The 17,246-nt window shown below is 40.9% G+C and overlaps 1 protein-coding gene across 3 annotated transcripts; it reads right to left on the reverse strand.

Annotated features, from left to right (window-relative positions):
- Nucleotides 1–142: 142 nt before the first annotated feature.
- On the reverse strand, nucleotides 143–17,243 carry UBE2I (ubiquitin conjugating enzyme E2 I). 3 transcript variants are annotated; one of them, XM_035563374.2, is made up of 8 exons: nucleotides 16,754–16,906; nucleotides 13,390–13,434; nucleotides 11,399–11,477; nucleotides 11,098–11,181; nucleotides 5,879–5,951; nucleotides 4,171–4,280; nucleotides 3,910–3,989; nucleotides 143–802 (listed from the first exon to the last, which is right to left on the reverse strand). In XM_035563374.2, exons 3-8 carry the CDS (start codon nucleotides 11,462–11,464, stop codon nucleotides 739–741), a joined length of 477 nt encoding a protein of 158 aa, XP_035419267.1. In that variant the 5' UTR covers nucleotides 11,465–11,477; nucleotides 13,390–13,434; nucleotides 16,754–16,906; the 3' UTR covers nucleotides 143–738. The 3 variants fall into 3 exon arrangements, with proteins under 3 accessions (XP_035419267.1, XP_035419264.1, XP_035419263.1); XM_035563371.2 differs by lacking the exons at nucleotides 13,390–13,434; nucleotides 16,754–16,906 and adding an exon at nucleotides 17,126–17,243; XM_035563370.2 differs by lacking the exon at nucleotides 13,390–13,434 and having other exon boundaries at nucleotides 16,754–16,936.
- Nucleotides 17,244–17,246: the final 3 nt, after the last annotated feature.

The following is a 17,246-nucleotide window of genomic DNA, read 5'->3' on the forward strand; positions in this document are numbered from 1 at the left end:
GACCATACTTGTGTCAGAGGTAGAGAGGCAGAAAATAAATGAGGGCAACATCTGAGAAGTACAGCATCACAGACATTAAAAACTGATTTGTGTTCAGAGTTTAAATGGCAGTCTTAATTTTAATGAAGATAATGAAACAAAGCCCTTTATATAAACATTTTATTTACTCTAAACAGCAACACAGACAGAACGCCATATAAACACAAAGGAAGTGATGCAGAATAAGGATGCTGGCTGACTTTGGATCTCAGAGGCTCTTAAGCAATAACAACCTAGTTTCTGAAAGATAGAAAAACAAATTCAGGGAGGGAAGGGGGTGGAGGGCATGATTTTTTTCTCATACAGCCAGCTAAAGGCTAAATATAGTTCTAACATTTTAAAGCATGCCTGCATCAGATAGCAAAGTAACTAAAGATACTAGTGAATTTATAGAAGTATAAAAGTTTATAATTTTACAGCAGTTGAAATACTGACATCAATATTAAAATAAAAGCAAGTTTTACATAACAATCAAAAATACAAAAGACTGAAGGAAGAGACCCTGTATGAAAAAACTGGGGGCAATTCAGCAAATTTAGAACTGTATACAAGTGGCGAATATGGAAAATGGCACACATACAACCCCCTCCCCTAAGTGGATATTAATTGTACATAGCAACATTAGATTTTGCAAAAGTTTTGTAAACAATTTCTTGCCAAACCAATCCCTTCCTTTTTAAGATGCTGCATGACAGATGCTTATGATGGTGCAAACTTCTTGGCTTGTGCTCGAACCCTCTTTTCATATTCCACTCTGTTTTGGCTGAATAGAAGAAAGAGAAAGGGCAATTAAAGCTTGAGAAATCAGAGACTGTATTGCAAAGTTACTTTTCTTCCATTTCTTTTCAATGTGAAATGAAACCATTGCTGAAGACAAAAGCATTAAATAGGAATTCACTGAACACCACAATATATACATTAAAGACTTTCCTGGAACATTACTCCAACAATTTCATCTGGAGGGAAGTCAGGTTCTGTTTAACTAGTTACTGCACAAACTTCATGCCATACCAATCATTTGGCAACAGATGAAATACAGATTGAACTATCTGTATGCACCAGGTTTGTGTCTGCTTTCTCTCATGAGAGAGAAATATGCCTTACCTATACCTTACCTGCAAGCATTCTTACTCGTCAACATAGGAGTTTCCACCTGTGGTCATTAACAAATTCCACTTTTCCAATAGGATAAACTGGTTGATGAGATCAATTTAATAACAGCTGGTGGAATATGATTTTGAACTTTATCTTACCTATCTTGAGAGAAGGGAAGTGCTCTTTAAGAAAGAGGAAGATGATACTCTTTAAGAAAGGGGAAAATGATAACGGCAATTTCAGCCTCTCTCCCCGCAGACTGACTCAGAGGGTTACATTTTTCCTAACCTTTGGTGGGGGAGGGTCCACATTTTGAAAAAAAGCACTACAGTTCACTACAGGTTGCATACTTGCTATAGATTGACTGTTACTACTTCAAGGAACTATGTACTATAAAGCCTCATTGTGTACACAGAAAAAAGACAACTGTTGTTTTCTATACTTAGGCCAACACAGGGTAACAACTTACTAGAGCATTCACTTGCATTTAACACCTAATACTGACAGCGATGCATTAGCTGTCAAAATACTTTGTATTAGCTGTCCGAAGCATCACCCAAGAGCTAAACAAAAAATTGTTACCATTACTTTTTTGCCAAAGTTAGTTCACAGCAACTACGTTTTTCAGGCAGCCTTGCAGTAAAAGCTTAACCTACTTTCAGCTACAAAGGCTTTGCCAACGTCTGAAGGTACAGCATCATCTTTTTATACACAAATTCACAAGTTTCATTCTACATTTTTTCTTTACGTTATACTGCACTGTCAGATGAAAACACAGCCTAGATCTTAAGTCTCCCACTCAGAGTATACGAACAAAACAACGTCTTCCCTAGTAGACTGCATGCCTACAGGAGAGGAGGAGGTAGCTTAGCTCATTAGGAGTGCTGAAGTTACAGCACAACAGCATCAAAACAATCCTGAGAAGGAGAACAAGTCTAAGTATTATTTTGTATACAGTTTACTCTTGAAGTTTGATAACTTGACTAAGAGACATACTTGAACAACACTGCACCTTCCCCAGTATTTAACCATCCCAAATTACAGATACGTACACAATTTTGCTTTGTTAACAAATTTCTTTTAACAAGAAGAAATTGCTTTTAACAATTTCTCATTAAGTAGTAACAACGAGTCACACTACAGGCTGCAGAAATACAGCAACCTGCTGAAATGCTATGCATGTCCAAAGACAAAAAAAGATAAACCAGAGTACACATCTGAATTAAACTGCAAAACACGCATAAGAATTTATTCTCAGAGAAGCACTTACAGAATTAAAAGTTTTAAAATGTTATTGCTTTTATTTTATCACATTCAGCAGATCTTGCTTTTGGAGAGTGGCTTGTATAGAAACAGGTTTAGAAGCACAGTGCTTGACTACTATCTGGAAAGCCTTAGTGCAACAACAAACAGCAGCTTATACATGACCTTTCCACCCACCCCAATTTTTTTTTCCCCTCCAAAGTCAGCCTAAAGCTTATGCACATGGAAACTGGTCTTTATTTCCTATGAACTACTGCACGCTTAAAACAGTATTGATTAGCGCTAACCAGTCATCAAGGTAAAAATCAAGAGCCTGTCTTTGCAGTCTCTGCAATAAAGCAGAAACAAGACCAGCAGAGATTGTTTCACATACATACACGAAGGAAAGCATAAAGATGAGACATAGCTTATATGTACTTTTATGAAAGCGTACTTATTCCTGCACCATATTTCCTCAGACTATTCTGTCTTTTTCTAGAGGCGAAAAAAAAGTGGTGGGGCTGCCTCATCATTACTTGCTCCCAAAGGAGCCTTCCATCCATCCTTCACCTGCATGCAGTCCCATCCAGTCTTCAGTAGATACTGAAGAATAACCTTGAGTGAAGTCTGTAATTAAATTGCAGACACTAAATTGCAACTAAATTGCAGCCCTATGCTTCCTTTTCACTAGGGTCCTGTAACAGAAGATTTTGACATGGTATTTTTATGAGACTTCGCGTATGCAAGCTGTTTTTCCAAACTTGGCACTCTCCTGAAAATTTGTTCTTCTGTCCAGAATGGTAATCATGCATTCTCATCTTGGTCCTTATTTCAGTAGCTGTCAGTACCGAAAGCATTTGTTTAGAGTTTGTTGCTCCCTTAAAGATTATGAGTAAGTCATCCATTTTTAATGGTAGGAAAACTTTAAGATTAGTCTAAAAAGAGTAGGTTTCAGTTCACAAATTTTGATTCTAAGGCTACAAGCTTTCTGTACTTTTTGAAACTATTCTTTCTGAACATGAATTTTCACAAAATGCCACAAGTTCCTTACAGCAATCACAGTAGCTCTTCTTCATCCTTCCATCCTTTAGGCACAAGTGCTTATAGGTACACATTACTGGATAGGCATGAATTATTTCTGTACTGATCAATGGAACTTGTCAGCTAATCCAATCTCAACATTCTCTTTATCACCAGTCTCATTACGTCATTATGCTTCATCACTACTCCTCAGTTAGCCTTCAGTGTAAAGGAATTAATGTTGGGCTAGAACCAAGGTGAAAGTCTCGGTCCAACTGAATGTCTTCATACTTTCCTGCTGTTGTCACACTATTAAAAGTTCCATTAGCCTATTAACTGTGAAGCTACTGCTTTGCTTAAGCTTAGCATAAGCTAGGCATCTCCACATGATACAGTCATGCAGGCAAGAAAAATCCCTTGATCATTCCTGTAAACATCCGCACGTTAAACTATTAACAATAGACAGATATAGGTAACATGGCAGCTTTCAAGCTGACATGCAAAGATACTTACCAGTAAATTGTGTAAGCCTCTGCTTGAGCTGGGTCTTGAATATTTGGTTCATTTAGAAGTTCTTGTATTCCTAACAAGATCTGTGGAAGAAGGTATAGATGTAACGCAGGCACAGACACTACTAAGAGATGTACCACACAGAAAAAAAAACACTCTTAGAAACCAACTATAGAAACACACAGTGAACGTTTTACATTCACGTAAGATAAGCAGGCAAAGCAAGTAAGAAGGTTAAGTATACACATATGTACAATTAATGACCTGTTTAATTGTGATTGCTGGCCTCCAGTCCTTGTCCTCCTCTAAGATGGAGAGACACACTGTGCCTGAAGGATACACGTTTGGGTGGAATAATGGTGGTTCAAATTTACCTGAAGAAAAAGAGAGTTACTTTTATGCAGAGCTAAGGCTATTATCAGACAGTTGGTTTAAACCATCAGTGTAAAGAACTGGCCAAAGAAACACACTTCCCTCTGTCCCTGTTCCCCTTCTACACACCCCCCAACCCACCCACCCGCCCGCCGCCCAAAAAACCTGGACATTTCTGGAGCTATTAATACAGTTTGCTTCTTGGCTCACTTGTACCTAAAGCGGGTACTCTATCATGACTGTGTTATCAGTCCAGGCAATTTAACTGTATCGTTGTGACCGGTAATATCTTCATTTAGAAATGAAAATTGACAGTCTGTAGTAGCTTCACAAAGAGCTTCTTCAACCTCTCCTATATTCATAGCTACACATATTGTTGTATAAAGAAAAGATAATGCTGTTCACTCACCTACTTCCCCCTCACTTTAGGATACTGTGTTCCATACAAAGAAGACTAAGTTTCTAACATATTTTCCCCCGGTTTCGCTTTATGTATAACCAACATGCAATGAACAAAAAGAACCAAGTCTAAGTTGCAAGACCAATCGATGAGGTGCAGTTTTCCTTCCGACAATCTATAACCTGGCATTTCTTCAATCTATGCATAACTTAAATGCAACAGCTACCATCTTAAGTAATATAATGAACACTTGCTTAGCAGTATGTAAAATATTTATTTTAGTGCAATTTTCTAATCCATCTTATATCACAAGTATGTTTTGCTTATCAGCTGCTCAATGAAGTTCAGTAGGAATGCATAAGCGGCATTAGTAATGAGTCCTACCAGTCATAAATACATATTATTTTAAGGCATAACAATTCATTTAACACTTGCAGAGCATGCTAGTTGCACACAAATTACATATTTTATAGTTAAAAGGTGTATTTCCTCTTGTGTCCACTTGTATTTAGGTGGCAACAAACCCAGGTAGCCAAGATGACTGATAGAGCTGAAACACTAATGAAGGACAGTCAAAGAGAGATGTTTAAGCATTTCCATTGATTTAAGAGGGTAGCCAAATCAAGAACCAAGAAATTAGACAAGGCAAGAAATGTTTTCATATTTCAGAAGTGGTTAAGTTTGAGGTAAGTTTTAGAAGATTCCTTATCCTAACAGGAAAAACATCTGAGTATCCACTGTATGTCATCTTGGAAAAATAACAGATCTGTTTGCTCTATATTTAGAGCAAATGGATGAAAAGGTTATAGTTCATGGAAGTATTTTTTCCCCGAGTTCTCAGCTTAGGCACTTTCTTGCTGTAAAGTTAGTCTTCTAAACACCCCCCCAAAGGATTTAGACTAACTGTGCCTACTTATTACTTTCCAAAGTGTTGATCTAGTGAACACTCCAAGTGGTGCTTTTGTCAAACTTTGAAACCCAGACAGCAGTCCCACCCCTCCCTCTTCTCAATGCTGTTATATCGGAGCACTTGGCTCAGTTGGTCACATTTTTCTAAATGCAAAGTAGGGGATAAGGGGGGAAAAACAACAAAAAATTGTCAGTAAGAAAAAAAAAATCAAAGAAATCACAAACATTCGTACAACCTCATGGACTAGTTTAATATGGTTCTACTAGGCATACATCTGTCATTTTTCTTACATTTTGGGGGTGAAGAAGGGTAGTCATCCTTGAAAAGCATCCGTAGTTTAAATAAGCCTCCTTCCCATGGTGTCTATAAAAGAAGTTAAGGTAGAGTTTTGATTACAGCAAGGAAAAGTCAAACTTGGGTGGAAAAAAAAAAAAAGACTACAGTTTCTCAGCCAAAACATAAAAGACACTTTCTTCTACACTTGCGGAAAACAACTCTCCTATACAATAGTACACTGCCCACACTGAGATGAATTATCCCACTGATACAAGGAGTTGAAGTTTAAAAAAAAAAAAAAAAATGCTTTTCCACTTCTTCACAGCCTCAAAGCGTTACTAAGACACCTATAGATTTGATAAAAAAACTGGACTCCATATACAAGTATAAATTGTCATAGCATATAAGAAACAGAGTATTTAAAAGTTTTAAATTATATGCATGTAACAAGGGAGACGTTATACGCCCACTTACACCAAATCTGAGAAGATAGGGTACGTATATACCCTTTAAGCAGCTGAATAAAAATGGCTTCTAGTTTGCCAATATATTTGCTCAATAAAACGTGGCCAAAAAAAATAGAGAGCACTGTAGTATTGCTACAATTAATGTGAGATTTACTAGTCTAAATTAATCTGCTTGCATTCGGTAGCATGTAGCTTGCAGATCACGTTTTTCTGAAGTTCCAAGAAGCTATCAGAAATCAAGAGCTTTGAAAAAAGCAATTCCTGTGCTGCACAGATGACTAAGTAAAACAGCACTACTCAGAAGGGTCATCTAAGAAACTAAAAACACCTAGGAAAAGACAAAAAGCACATCTCAAATATATCATTCCTTGTCATCTTACTTGGAAAAAAGGAGAAAAGCCCTTTACTGACAAACTGTTTTCTGGTAAGAAGTATAGATATACAGAAAAGTTTTTTAAAAAGGTAAAATTCAGACCATTTCTCCATAAACTGCCCTTGCTATTGGATCACTGAAAGGGAAGTACATGCTGGGTTGTCCTTTACAGGCAAACTGGAATGAAGATGGTCTTGCATCTTATCAGTGTAAATGATTAAATCTCAGCCTCAGGTACACACAGGTATGACTGAAGACCACCTTAGGAGGAAATACCTAACTCTTCCCTACCTGAATTATATGCTTTTTCCTGGGGAAGAAAAGGAGAGCACTGCACAGTAAGTAACAACAAAAATGTAAAGATTTGAGCTAGAATGGGAAAAAAAAAAGTGTGTTAGAGAATACTAAGGAAGCTGTTTTTTAGAAGTGAATGGGTTCGATTACATTTGATGTATTTAAAGAAATTGTTCTGAACAGTCAGTTGTCATCAACCGGTAATATCTAGTCTCCGTAACTTCTCAGAAGAGACCAACCTGTCAGTTTTTTAGAAGACTAGAAAGGATAAACTTTTATTTTGTTTGCTTCCAGTCTTACAACAGACAAGTTCAGTTGGAAGAGACCTACAAAGGTCAAATCCATCTGCCTGACCATTTCAGGGCTAAACTAAAGTTAAAGCACATTGAGGGCACTGTCCAAATGCCTCTTGAACGCAGACAAGCACGGGGCAACAGCCACCCCTCCGGGAAGCCTGTTGCACAGTTTGACTACCCTCATGACAAAGAAATGTTTTTTAATGCCCAGTCTGATGCTGCCCTGGCACAGCTCTGTGCTGTTCCCATGTGTCCTTGCCAGTTCCCGGGAAGAAGAGACCTGCACCTCCCGTCCTCAGGAAGCTGCAGAGAGCAACAAGGTTGTCTCTAAACCAACTTTTCTCCAGACTAGACAACCAAGTGTCCTCAAACTCTCCTCACAGCCCTTTTAACAGCTTTGTTGCCCTCCTCTGGATGCTTTCAAGTATCTTAGTATCATTTTTATATTGTGGAGCCCGAAACTGTATGCAATATCCAAGGTGAAGCAACACCAACACTAAACGCAGGAGAATTACCTCTTCTGACCACCTGGCTACGCTGTGTTTAATGCACCCCAACATGCAGTTTGCCCTCTTGGCTGCCGGGGCACGCTGCTGGTTCATGTGGAGCCTGCTGTCACCAGCACCCCCAGATCCCTTTCTGCACAGCTGCTCTCCACTCATCTCCCAGCCTGTACCCATGTCCACAGCATTACTCCACCTCAAGTGCAGAACCCAGCATTTACCTTTAACCTCTTCTTGCTGTTGACATACTCTGAAGAGCTTTTTTTTTTTTTGGTATGATACCACACTGGCCAGCAGAAGCTCACGCTGAGCTTTAGCTTTTCTTGTTTTCTCCCTGCAGATGTGAACTGCAGCTCTGTGTTCTCCCTGTGAAGCCAGACCTTGTTTCCAGGTCATATTTTCTTTTTCTGCCCAAGATCCAGGAAGAGTTCCCTGTTCAGCCAGGCTTGTCTTCTGGCCCATTTTTACTCATCTTGTGGCACAGCGGGACTGCCTGTTCCTGAGTCTATAAAAGGTAGTTCTTGAAAAGCAACCAGCTCTCATGGACCCCTAAACTCCAGAGTCGATTCCAAGGGGACACTGTTAAATAGTTCCCTGACAAGCTTAAAGTTTCCTTTCTTAAAGTCCAGGGTGGCAACTCTTCAGACCTTTCTTGTTCTTATACCAAAATTTTCAATTCAACTATTTCATGATCATTGTGCACAAGACAGCCATCTACCACACATCTCCTACAAGGCCTTTCCTATTCTGAAACAACAGATCCAGGAAGGCTAGTTGGCTCCCTCAGTACTTCCTTGACAGGAAGTCATCTTTAGCATGCTTCAGGAATTTTCCAGACTTATTTGTCATGGTAATATGACATTACCAGCTTATGTATTGGAAGTTGAAGTGTCCCATAAGGATGAGGGCAACCAATCCAGATGTTCCTCTAACCACCTAAAAAATAGCTCATCTGTGCCATCATCCTTGGTAAAGAGCCACCCATGACAAGATCTGCTTTGCTACCAGTCCTCTTTATAATCACCCAGAGCCTCTCTATGGAATCATCTCTAAAGACAAGGGCCTAATCTCTCCCCTACAACAAACGCAACACATCCACCTCGCCTGCCCTGCCTATCCGTCCGTAACAACCAATAGCTCTCCATCCCAGCCCACCTGTCATGGGACACATCCCATCAGGTCCCACTAACACCAACGATATCATACTCCAGAAAAGGACCAAAGCTTCCAGTTCATCCTGTTTGTTCCTCATATTGCATGTGTTGGTATAAAAGCATTTCAGATGTGCTCCTGAACCTGCAGTGCTCCCCAGAGCAGCAGAGATACTCCCGTTAGCCATGCCACCCTCAGACAGCGCCTTATCCCTTCGCTTAATCTCAGTGGTCCTAATTGTATCCCCCTCCCCCACTGATCCTAGTTTAAAGCCCTCTCAATCAGTCTTGAGAAAAGATAAGTGGCTTTTAATAAACAGTTCAACTAGAACACAAGAACAGACAGTCAACAAACAAGTTGACTGCCTTTCTGATAGAGCAACACACCTGACAGCTCTAAGATAGCAGATACTCAAAGGCCATACTAAAATAACAACGTGACAGCAGTATCATCTAGATCTTCCTGCATTACTGGACCGGTTACAGATGTTATCTTCAAGTCAGATTCTAAGTAGAAGTGCTTTGCTGTCAAAAAAAAAGAGTGAATGGAGATCTCCAACCTAGCACTAACACCACTACAATTTTTCATCTGGCTGATGAGAAAGCATAATGGTGGTTTCATCCATTCTGTTGTCTGAGGGGAATCAGCTGCAGTACAGCGTGCCTCCGAACAGAAAGGCAATATACAGCAACTGTTTTTTTCCTGGTAGAGATGAGCAGTGTATACTGCTTCTTGCTGAAGAAATGACATTTTCACTGGAGTAAAAGCCCCCCCTTTTTTTTAATTAGATCCCTATCAGAAATTACATGAATCTAACTGATATATTCCTAGGGGAAGGCATTTCCTAGGAGGCAAGAAGTTGGCTTTAAGGGTTTTGTTTACTTTTTTGCAGTTTACGAAGCTTCAAAACATTAGTATGTAAAATTTTCGTGCCATAAGCTTTCATAAGTATTTAAAGATGAGATAAGGTATATAACCAGCCACTATGAGGAATAGTCTTGTTTTAGCAGAACACAATGGAATGAGGTTTTCCTTATACTTATACTGCTAAGTTTTATTTTTTATTTTTTTTAGGTACTTCAAGAACTAACTTGAGGTGGGCATTTTTGGAGAGTCAAACAAAAAAGCACGTATCTGTTATGCAGACATCTATCAACTTACTGAGCTAAGTTATATCCTTAGCAGTAATATCATGTTCAGCATTAAACTACTTGAGGCAATAGTATGGAATCTGCATGTTTTGGTAACAAAAAAAGGAGATCTCAAGGGAACATAAGCAAGCCAGCAAGAAGTAGTAGCAGACCAGGCAAAGCAACAGTCCTCATACATCCAATGCAAGACACCAAAGATGCAAAAGAATGAAAAGTAATTAATAGCATTATCCCAGAAGACAGAAATGCATCCAGTGAATTCAAGAATAATGTCTCCCTGCTAAATAACTGGTAAAAAAAAAAAAAAGAAAGAAAAGGAAACAAAATCCTGCTCAGACTAAGTTATACTGGTACTGTACAAACCAAAAAAGCCTCAAGCATTAATGATCATCTCCACACAAAGGTTTGTGTTAGTCCCATCCCCTAGAACCAGACCAAACTGATTAAAATAACAAGGGCAAGGAAAAAAGTCCAGGACTATTTATTTTTAGGAGAAGCACAAATGAAATCAGATGAAAAGAAACTATTTTAGAAAATTCTATTCTTATTTCCCTAATATAAAATGGAAAGACTCCATAGAATTGAAGACATTTAGTTTTCATGCTAGCAACTATTATTTTCCATGAAATTCAAAAAGTTGAAAATGGTGCTACCGTGCAGCACTTCTGTAGAACTGAAGAATCTCACTATTTACCAGGCGAAAAAGGTACTGGCTGTTAACCAGCAGAAGCAATCATTGCTTTAGCGTTTAAACCATTGTTTATCTCAAGTGTGCTCCACTCAGGATTCTTACACATTCCTCTGAAGAATTTGTTTCTTAAGGTGATCAGTGCCAACAGCTGAACAGACTCATGGTGTATTTTGTCCTACAGCATGATCCAAGCGTTTACGTTAAACTATGTGTAAGTTATATTCCTATAGTCCTCAGCATAATACACCAGCAGGCTTATGACAGTTTTCAGCATAAACGAAATGTTAGGACAACAGTAAGTCTTACCCCTTTCTTTCCTGGAATAGCACACTCCCAGTTCATTAGATTCATTGTGCCGTCTGGATTTTTTGTAGGTACTGCTACAAATCCCTGAAAAAAGGCAAGGGAAAAAAAAAAAAAAAAAAAGAATTTCAGAAGAAACTTAGAATACCTTATGACACATTTGCTCTTTACACAGAGCTGTTTCTTTGTGCACAACATAGTTTTAAGGAGCTTATTTAAAAATTAACGCATCAGGGAAAGAAATCATCATAACATGAAAACAGCAGCAGAAGTCAGAAAGTTAACAGAATTCATATATACTTACAAATGGATGATCTTTTCTCCAGGCTTTTCTCTCCTGTGCAAGTCTACTGAGAGCTATGCCAGACATATTTAGAGTCCCTCTAAAACAAAAATGATTGCTTTTAGTATAACCTTTTATTTACAATGTAAATAACACATTATGTTCTCTTTAAGAGCTCTGATCGCTCCAGAATTCTTTTGGCCTTCAATTTTCAGTACTGTAGCGGAGACATTTTTGCACATTCTGCAGATATTAACATTGGGAATAATATTGACTCTCCCCCCGCCCCCCCCCCAACAACAACCTCTTAGTTACTGGACTTGACAGAGTTTAAAATACAAGGTAGGCATAATATTTGAACCATGTTTTCAAGATGACTTTGACAGTAGCTTGACAACAGTAACATTATTATTAATGGGAAAAGGGCTCACATTTCCTACTCGTGACTGACAAATGCATAACTACCTCCTTACTATATCACAAAAGTTATGGCTTTCTTCTGTAGACAAACGCCTGCACTGCTCCTATTTCTGGCAAACAGGAGAATAAGAAACGTCAATTTTAGACCAAGTCTCTGCTAAAAGCCAGAGTTCTACACAAAAGCAACATAGGCACAGAATTTATTAATATCATCTCAGTTTTACTGTTGTGTCATACACGTTATATGACTTGTAAAAAGCAGCAGGAACAGACAGCAAGACAGAAATCAACTGGGGAAGAATCAGTGGCCCACTGATTCCTCAAGACAGGTCCTTAACTCCTGTATAAACTGAATAACCCTTCAGCATCTTCACAGCCAAGCACACAGTGACCAAGACTGCTGAAGAAACACATACAGCACAGGTCACTACTACAGATGACACAAGAACAGTTCTATACATGATGATTGCAATAGAGTGGCACACTCAATTTCGGGGAGGATTCCACATGGTCAAAAAAATCCGATGAAGGTTTCTAATCCTCCTTCCTACTGCACTTCTACCCGTTTTAGAGTTAATAATCAGTAGCTGTAGAGTTTTAGAACAGTTGGCCTGACTTCTCCATACAACCACCAGAAGAGTAGTGTCCTTCCGCTAACCAAGCTTACAGAATTAGTGAAAGAAATACCACCACTCTATTAGAGCAAACATAGAAACACTGATTAAGAATTATTAATACAACAGGACTGTTGCATATGTAGAGTTCTTGAACATATGAACAGTAGCTCAAAAAGGTCCTTGCTTTAAAATCTCACACTTAACTACTCATGCACATCTGCGATACCCTTTGAAGATTAGAATACAGTAGGCTCCCAGTTTAAGTACTTACACATCATCAGGAGTGGCTTAGCAGCACAGATGCCTCAACTACAAGACCTTAAGAAACTCCTCCCTTCCACTTTTTTCTTCCCCAAAGTCAGTTTTGCTTGGATGACTATAACCCATTACTTCAACTTCCAGCTAGCAATACAATTTCTGCTAGAATTTAATTAAATTAATTTTAATTAAAATTAAAGCATTTTTAAAAGTACCATTAACGCTCCACGCAGTAAGCATGCACTGAGGAAAAAAAAAATCTGCATTCCATCTAATATTCCCAATACATGCATCTGAATCTTGGTCTTGTCAAAAGATTTGTGGAATCTAGTCAACACTAAAACTGTACATACCACTTGCCATTCACAAGCAGAAATGGGGCCACTGGAGATGTCATCAGAACAACAAAAAAAAATCCCACACTTCTCCCTCGGCCAAATTCTAAAGGGAGTAATTTTATTGCATGAGCTCATACCCTTACAACAAATTTAAATGAACTACTAAGTATATGACATTTTCAACTGTACTGTTAGCACCTTCTGATCCACTGTACTAACTTCACTATAATAATATGAAAAACGCAGTTGTGCCTATACACCATTCAAATATTTGACAGTTTAGCAACTCAGATACCTTTTTCTGCAGGGAAACATATTATAGGATGCTTTCAAATACAAAAATTGTTTTGTCTGTGACTAGAAGACAATAGTTACGCACCTGAAAGGAAATACTAACTTCTCAGAGTGCACAAGCCAGTATGTCCTAAAAAACAACGACAATCAATTTTTTTCAGCAGAAGAAACCGAGTTTGAGCTCTGTATCTTGCTTGCTTTTGGAACTGGTTACGTGCTATACCATGCCCTGGTAAATTTAAGGATTTCTTCTGTTCTATAAAAGACCCTTCAAAATCTTGACGCATTTGACTTAATTAAACACTGATCAGACAACACAATTTTTTTCGGTGTATATTCCTTTCACAGATAACTTAGTGATAGGACAAGAGGAAATAGCCTCAAGTTGCACCAGAGGAGGTTCGGTTTGGAAATTAGGAGACATTTCTTCTCAGAAAGACTAGCTAGGTATTGGAACGGGTTGCCCAGGGAGGTGGTAGAGTCACCATCCTTGGGGGTGTTTAAGGAAAGGTTTGATGTGGTACTTCGGGACATGGTTTAGTGGATGATATTGGTGGTAGGGGGATGGTTGGACCAGATGATCTTGGAGATCTTTTCCAACCTTGATGATTCTATATGTAAACACTTTGTTGTAATCAAAGAGATCAAGTGTATTATTTTAACTCTTCTGTACCTCAAGATGTAAAACCCCTTGAAGAGGGAGTTTTACACACCATTTCCTTCCCAAATGTAGTACCTTTGCATTCTCAATGTTTACCTTTCACTCCCTTAGTTGAAAGGCCAATTTCTCTGCGCGCGCCAACCCCCCCCAAAGTTGCACAAGAAATTAAGTGTGATTATCAATTCCACAGCAGGATATATTTCATACAGGAACAGGGAGGGAAAGAGGGAGAAAAGAGGCATGTAAAAATAGTTCAGAGCTCTTATTTTGCAGCCTAGCTAATTAGTTACAGGTAATAGTAAAAGACATTTTGGCTCCAAGTCTAAATACTTCAACAGCAGGATTTATGAACTGTAACATACAGCATATTTTAGATGAAGAAAATTTCAGACTCATTTGCATTACTTCACACCAAGTGGAACCCCTGACTTTAAAGTTCAGGACTTCAGTGTCCAGAACTGAACGGTTTATTAATGACTCAAATGTGATTAACTACGATATCTTAAGAGATGCTTGACAGAGATAAGCATTTATGTTCTCAGGTTAGATTCCAAGTGCATATATTTATCCTACTTAGTATGGAGAAATGCCTACCTGGGGTCTCTCTTCTGCACAACTGTTGTTGCAGCGTCTTAGAAAGGTCTAAAATAATTAGAATCGTCATCTTTGGGTAGAGAATGCTACAGACTTATTGTCTGCATTGTGCAAGTAAACATGATATGGTTCTAACCCTCTCTTTTCATTTAAAAAGAAATCCTGAATTGGAAGTCTAGTTTTTCTGTCATCTTGTCATCTCACTAAGTTTCACTGCTTTTCTCCTGAATTACTTACTCTAAGACTGCAAAGAACTGCCAGCACAAAACAATGTGGAAGAGCAAACTATTAGTCATAGAACTTGTCACCTTCTTTCTGACAAATATCAGCATATCTTACATGTAATAGGTCAGTGCCTGGCAAACCTCTTCAAAAAGTTCCACAGGCATCAGTTAACCCTGACAAGAGCAGAGAAGCATCTAAAGCCTCTCGTCACAAACTTACCGAGTACAAGAGAAAACAGACTGAAAGACTACTTCAAAAATGGAGATCCCATTAGTTAACAGTCCCCTCTACAGCAAATCAATCCAATAACGAATTGTCAATACATACACTCTAGCAGCAATTCAGTAAAAAAGAAAAAAAACACACTAGATATCTTATGCAAACTTCAGCTCTGCTGTAGCTTGACAGAGGACAAACATAGATCAATCATCTTGTTATATATATATATATATTTTGGTCTCACAAATTATGGTGCAGCAGGAAGGAGTACAGTACTAACTGGGTGTTAGAATATCTTCGTGTTTAATAGTTTCACTGTTATTTTTATCTTCCTCAATTACTTACGTACATTTCCCCCCCCCCCCCTTTGAAAGGATCGTTTGCCCAAATATCTGTAGAAACTTACCTCTTTATAGGCTCTTAGTTTTCTTTAATTTGGAATATCACAACTGATTTGCTTTTTTCTTCATCTAAGGAATTTACTAGGAACAAGCAGAACTGAAGTCCCAGAATACTGAACAGCTACATCACTGGAAAGAATATGAATTTCTAAGCCAGAGGAAATTTATCAACTCTGTCTTGCCACACAAATGTAAGAGGCCGCTCTTCACATTTTATTTGGTTTTACTCACCTCCACACACACACCAGGATTAAGAAGTGGCAATGCTCCTTTTACTGCTATCAACTCCTTAAAAAATTGCCAGAAACTTCCAAGTTTACTCAGAAGCTTACCTCTGCTGCTGTTACTACTACCTGTTTTGGAAAAACGAAGCAAACAAAACCAAAGCACTCAGCCATCTCTATCTTCAGGTGTGTATGTGGGGTCATGTGTGCGAGAGAAGAACCCACTTCTCAACAGAAAAAGCAAGTCTTATACAGAACAGTGTTCCTGTGCCCCAGTAACAACCCACGAGTATGACACATGACAAGTCCCTAGATAATGAAAAATACGTTCTTAGTTCTTATTCTATCAAACAAACAAAAATTATTAAGATTGCTAGCCTCTCATTTTCACTTTACCGACTGCACGCAGACACTGGAAGAAATCCTATATTGGAACAGTTTGCCCCCAAACCGGACACCCTTAACTTTTCAGAAGGGCCGAGGAAACCAAGGGACGAAGCTTAATCAAAGCACACCACCAGCTCTAGGCTGATACAGAAAGTCTCCTCCTGCCTGCCGCAGGGAGAAAGGTAAAAGAGGCGGCACTAGTCCGAACGGCTACTAAAGGCGCAAGAACAACAAAAGGAGCCGCGCGGCAGGACGGCTCGGTAACAGCCCGGCCGGGGACTTCGCCCAGAAGAGCCGCGGCAGGGCCGAGCGGCGCCTGCCCCCGCCGAGGGCCGCTGCTACCGCGAGCATAGGAGGCCAGAGCAGCGTCCGAGGCCTGCACAGGGCGCTCCGGAGCCCGCCCGCGGGCTCCCGGGCAAGCGGCCGTCGGGGCGGGGACCGCTCCGCGCGGGCCCGGTGGTGCCTGGAGCCCCCTCGCTGACCGCGTCCCGGAGCGACCGAGAGCTCCCCGAGCGGGCCGCAGGGCAGCGGGGGACGCGGAGCTCGCAGCGATGCGCCGGCGGGCCCGGCCGCGCGGCCGCGACACGAACCGCCAGGCCCGCACGCGCCGCGGCTGCCCGCCCGGCTGCGCCGAAGGCGGGGAGCGCCCGCCCAGGCCGCGCTCTCCCAGAGCCCGCGGCCGCCTCCGCGCCGCGCCAGGCCCCGCCGCCCCAGGCCCCTCGCCCGGCCAGGCCTCACCGTGATCGGCCGCGGCACCCGCGCGTGTCCCGGATCGAGGCAGCAGCGAGTGACCCGGATGTTCCCGACTCGGCTCCCCCCCCTTTGTCTCTGGTCCGGAGTTTCCCTCCCTCTCTCCTCGGTGCGCAGCGCAGCGGCGAGGTTTGTCCCTCCTTCCGACCCGTCCGTGCCGCTGCGCCGGCGCGGTGTGACCCTGCCTGCCAGCCGTCCGCCGCGCCTTGCGCTTCCCCGTGAAACAGGACCCGGAGGTTACCGGAACAACGCCTGAGCGGGGAGAGCAGCGGGGAGAGCAGCGCGGCTCTCTCAAGCCCTCTCTTCCTCGTGCCCCTCGGCTTCTACAAGCCCCCGTCGAGAAACTGAGCGGGTTTTTACCTCAGGCGCCGAGAGCCACCCGTGCCCTAAAACCGTCCGGTCTGGCGCAGGCAGCCCAGGCGGGTGTGGCAGGCTGCGCCCGCCCCGGGACGCGCTCGAGCCTGGCAGGGCCCCGCCCACT

This window comes from Cygnus atratus, chromosome 15 (assembly GCF_013377495.2).
Source record: "Cygnus atratus isolate AKBS03 ecotype Queensland, Australia chromosome 15, CAtr_DNAZoo_HiC_assembly, whole genome shotgun sequence".
Classification (NCBI taxonomy): domain Eukaryota; kingdom Metazoa; phylum Chordata; class Aves; order Anseriformes; family Anatidae; genus Cygnus; species Cygnus atratus.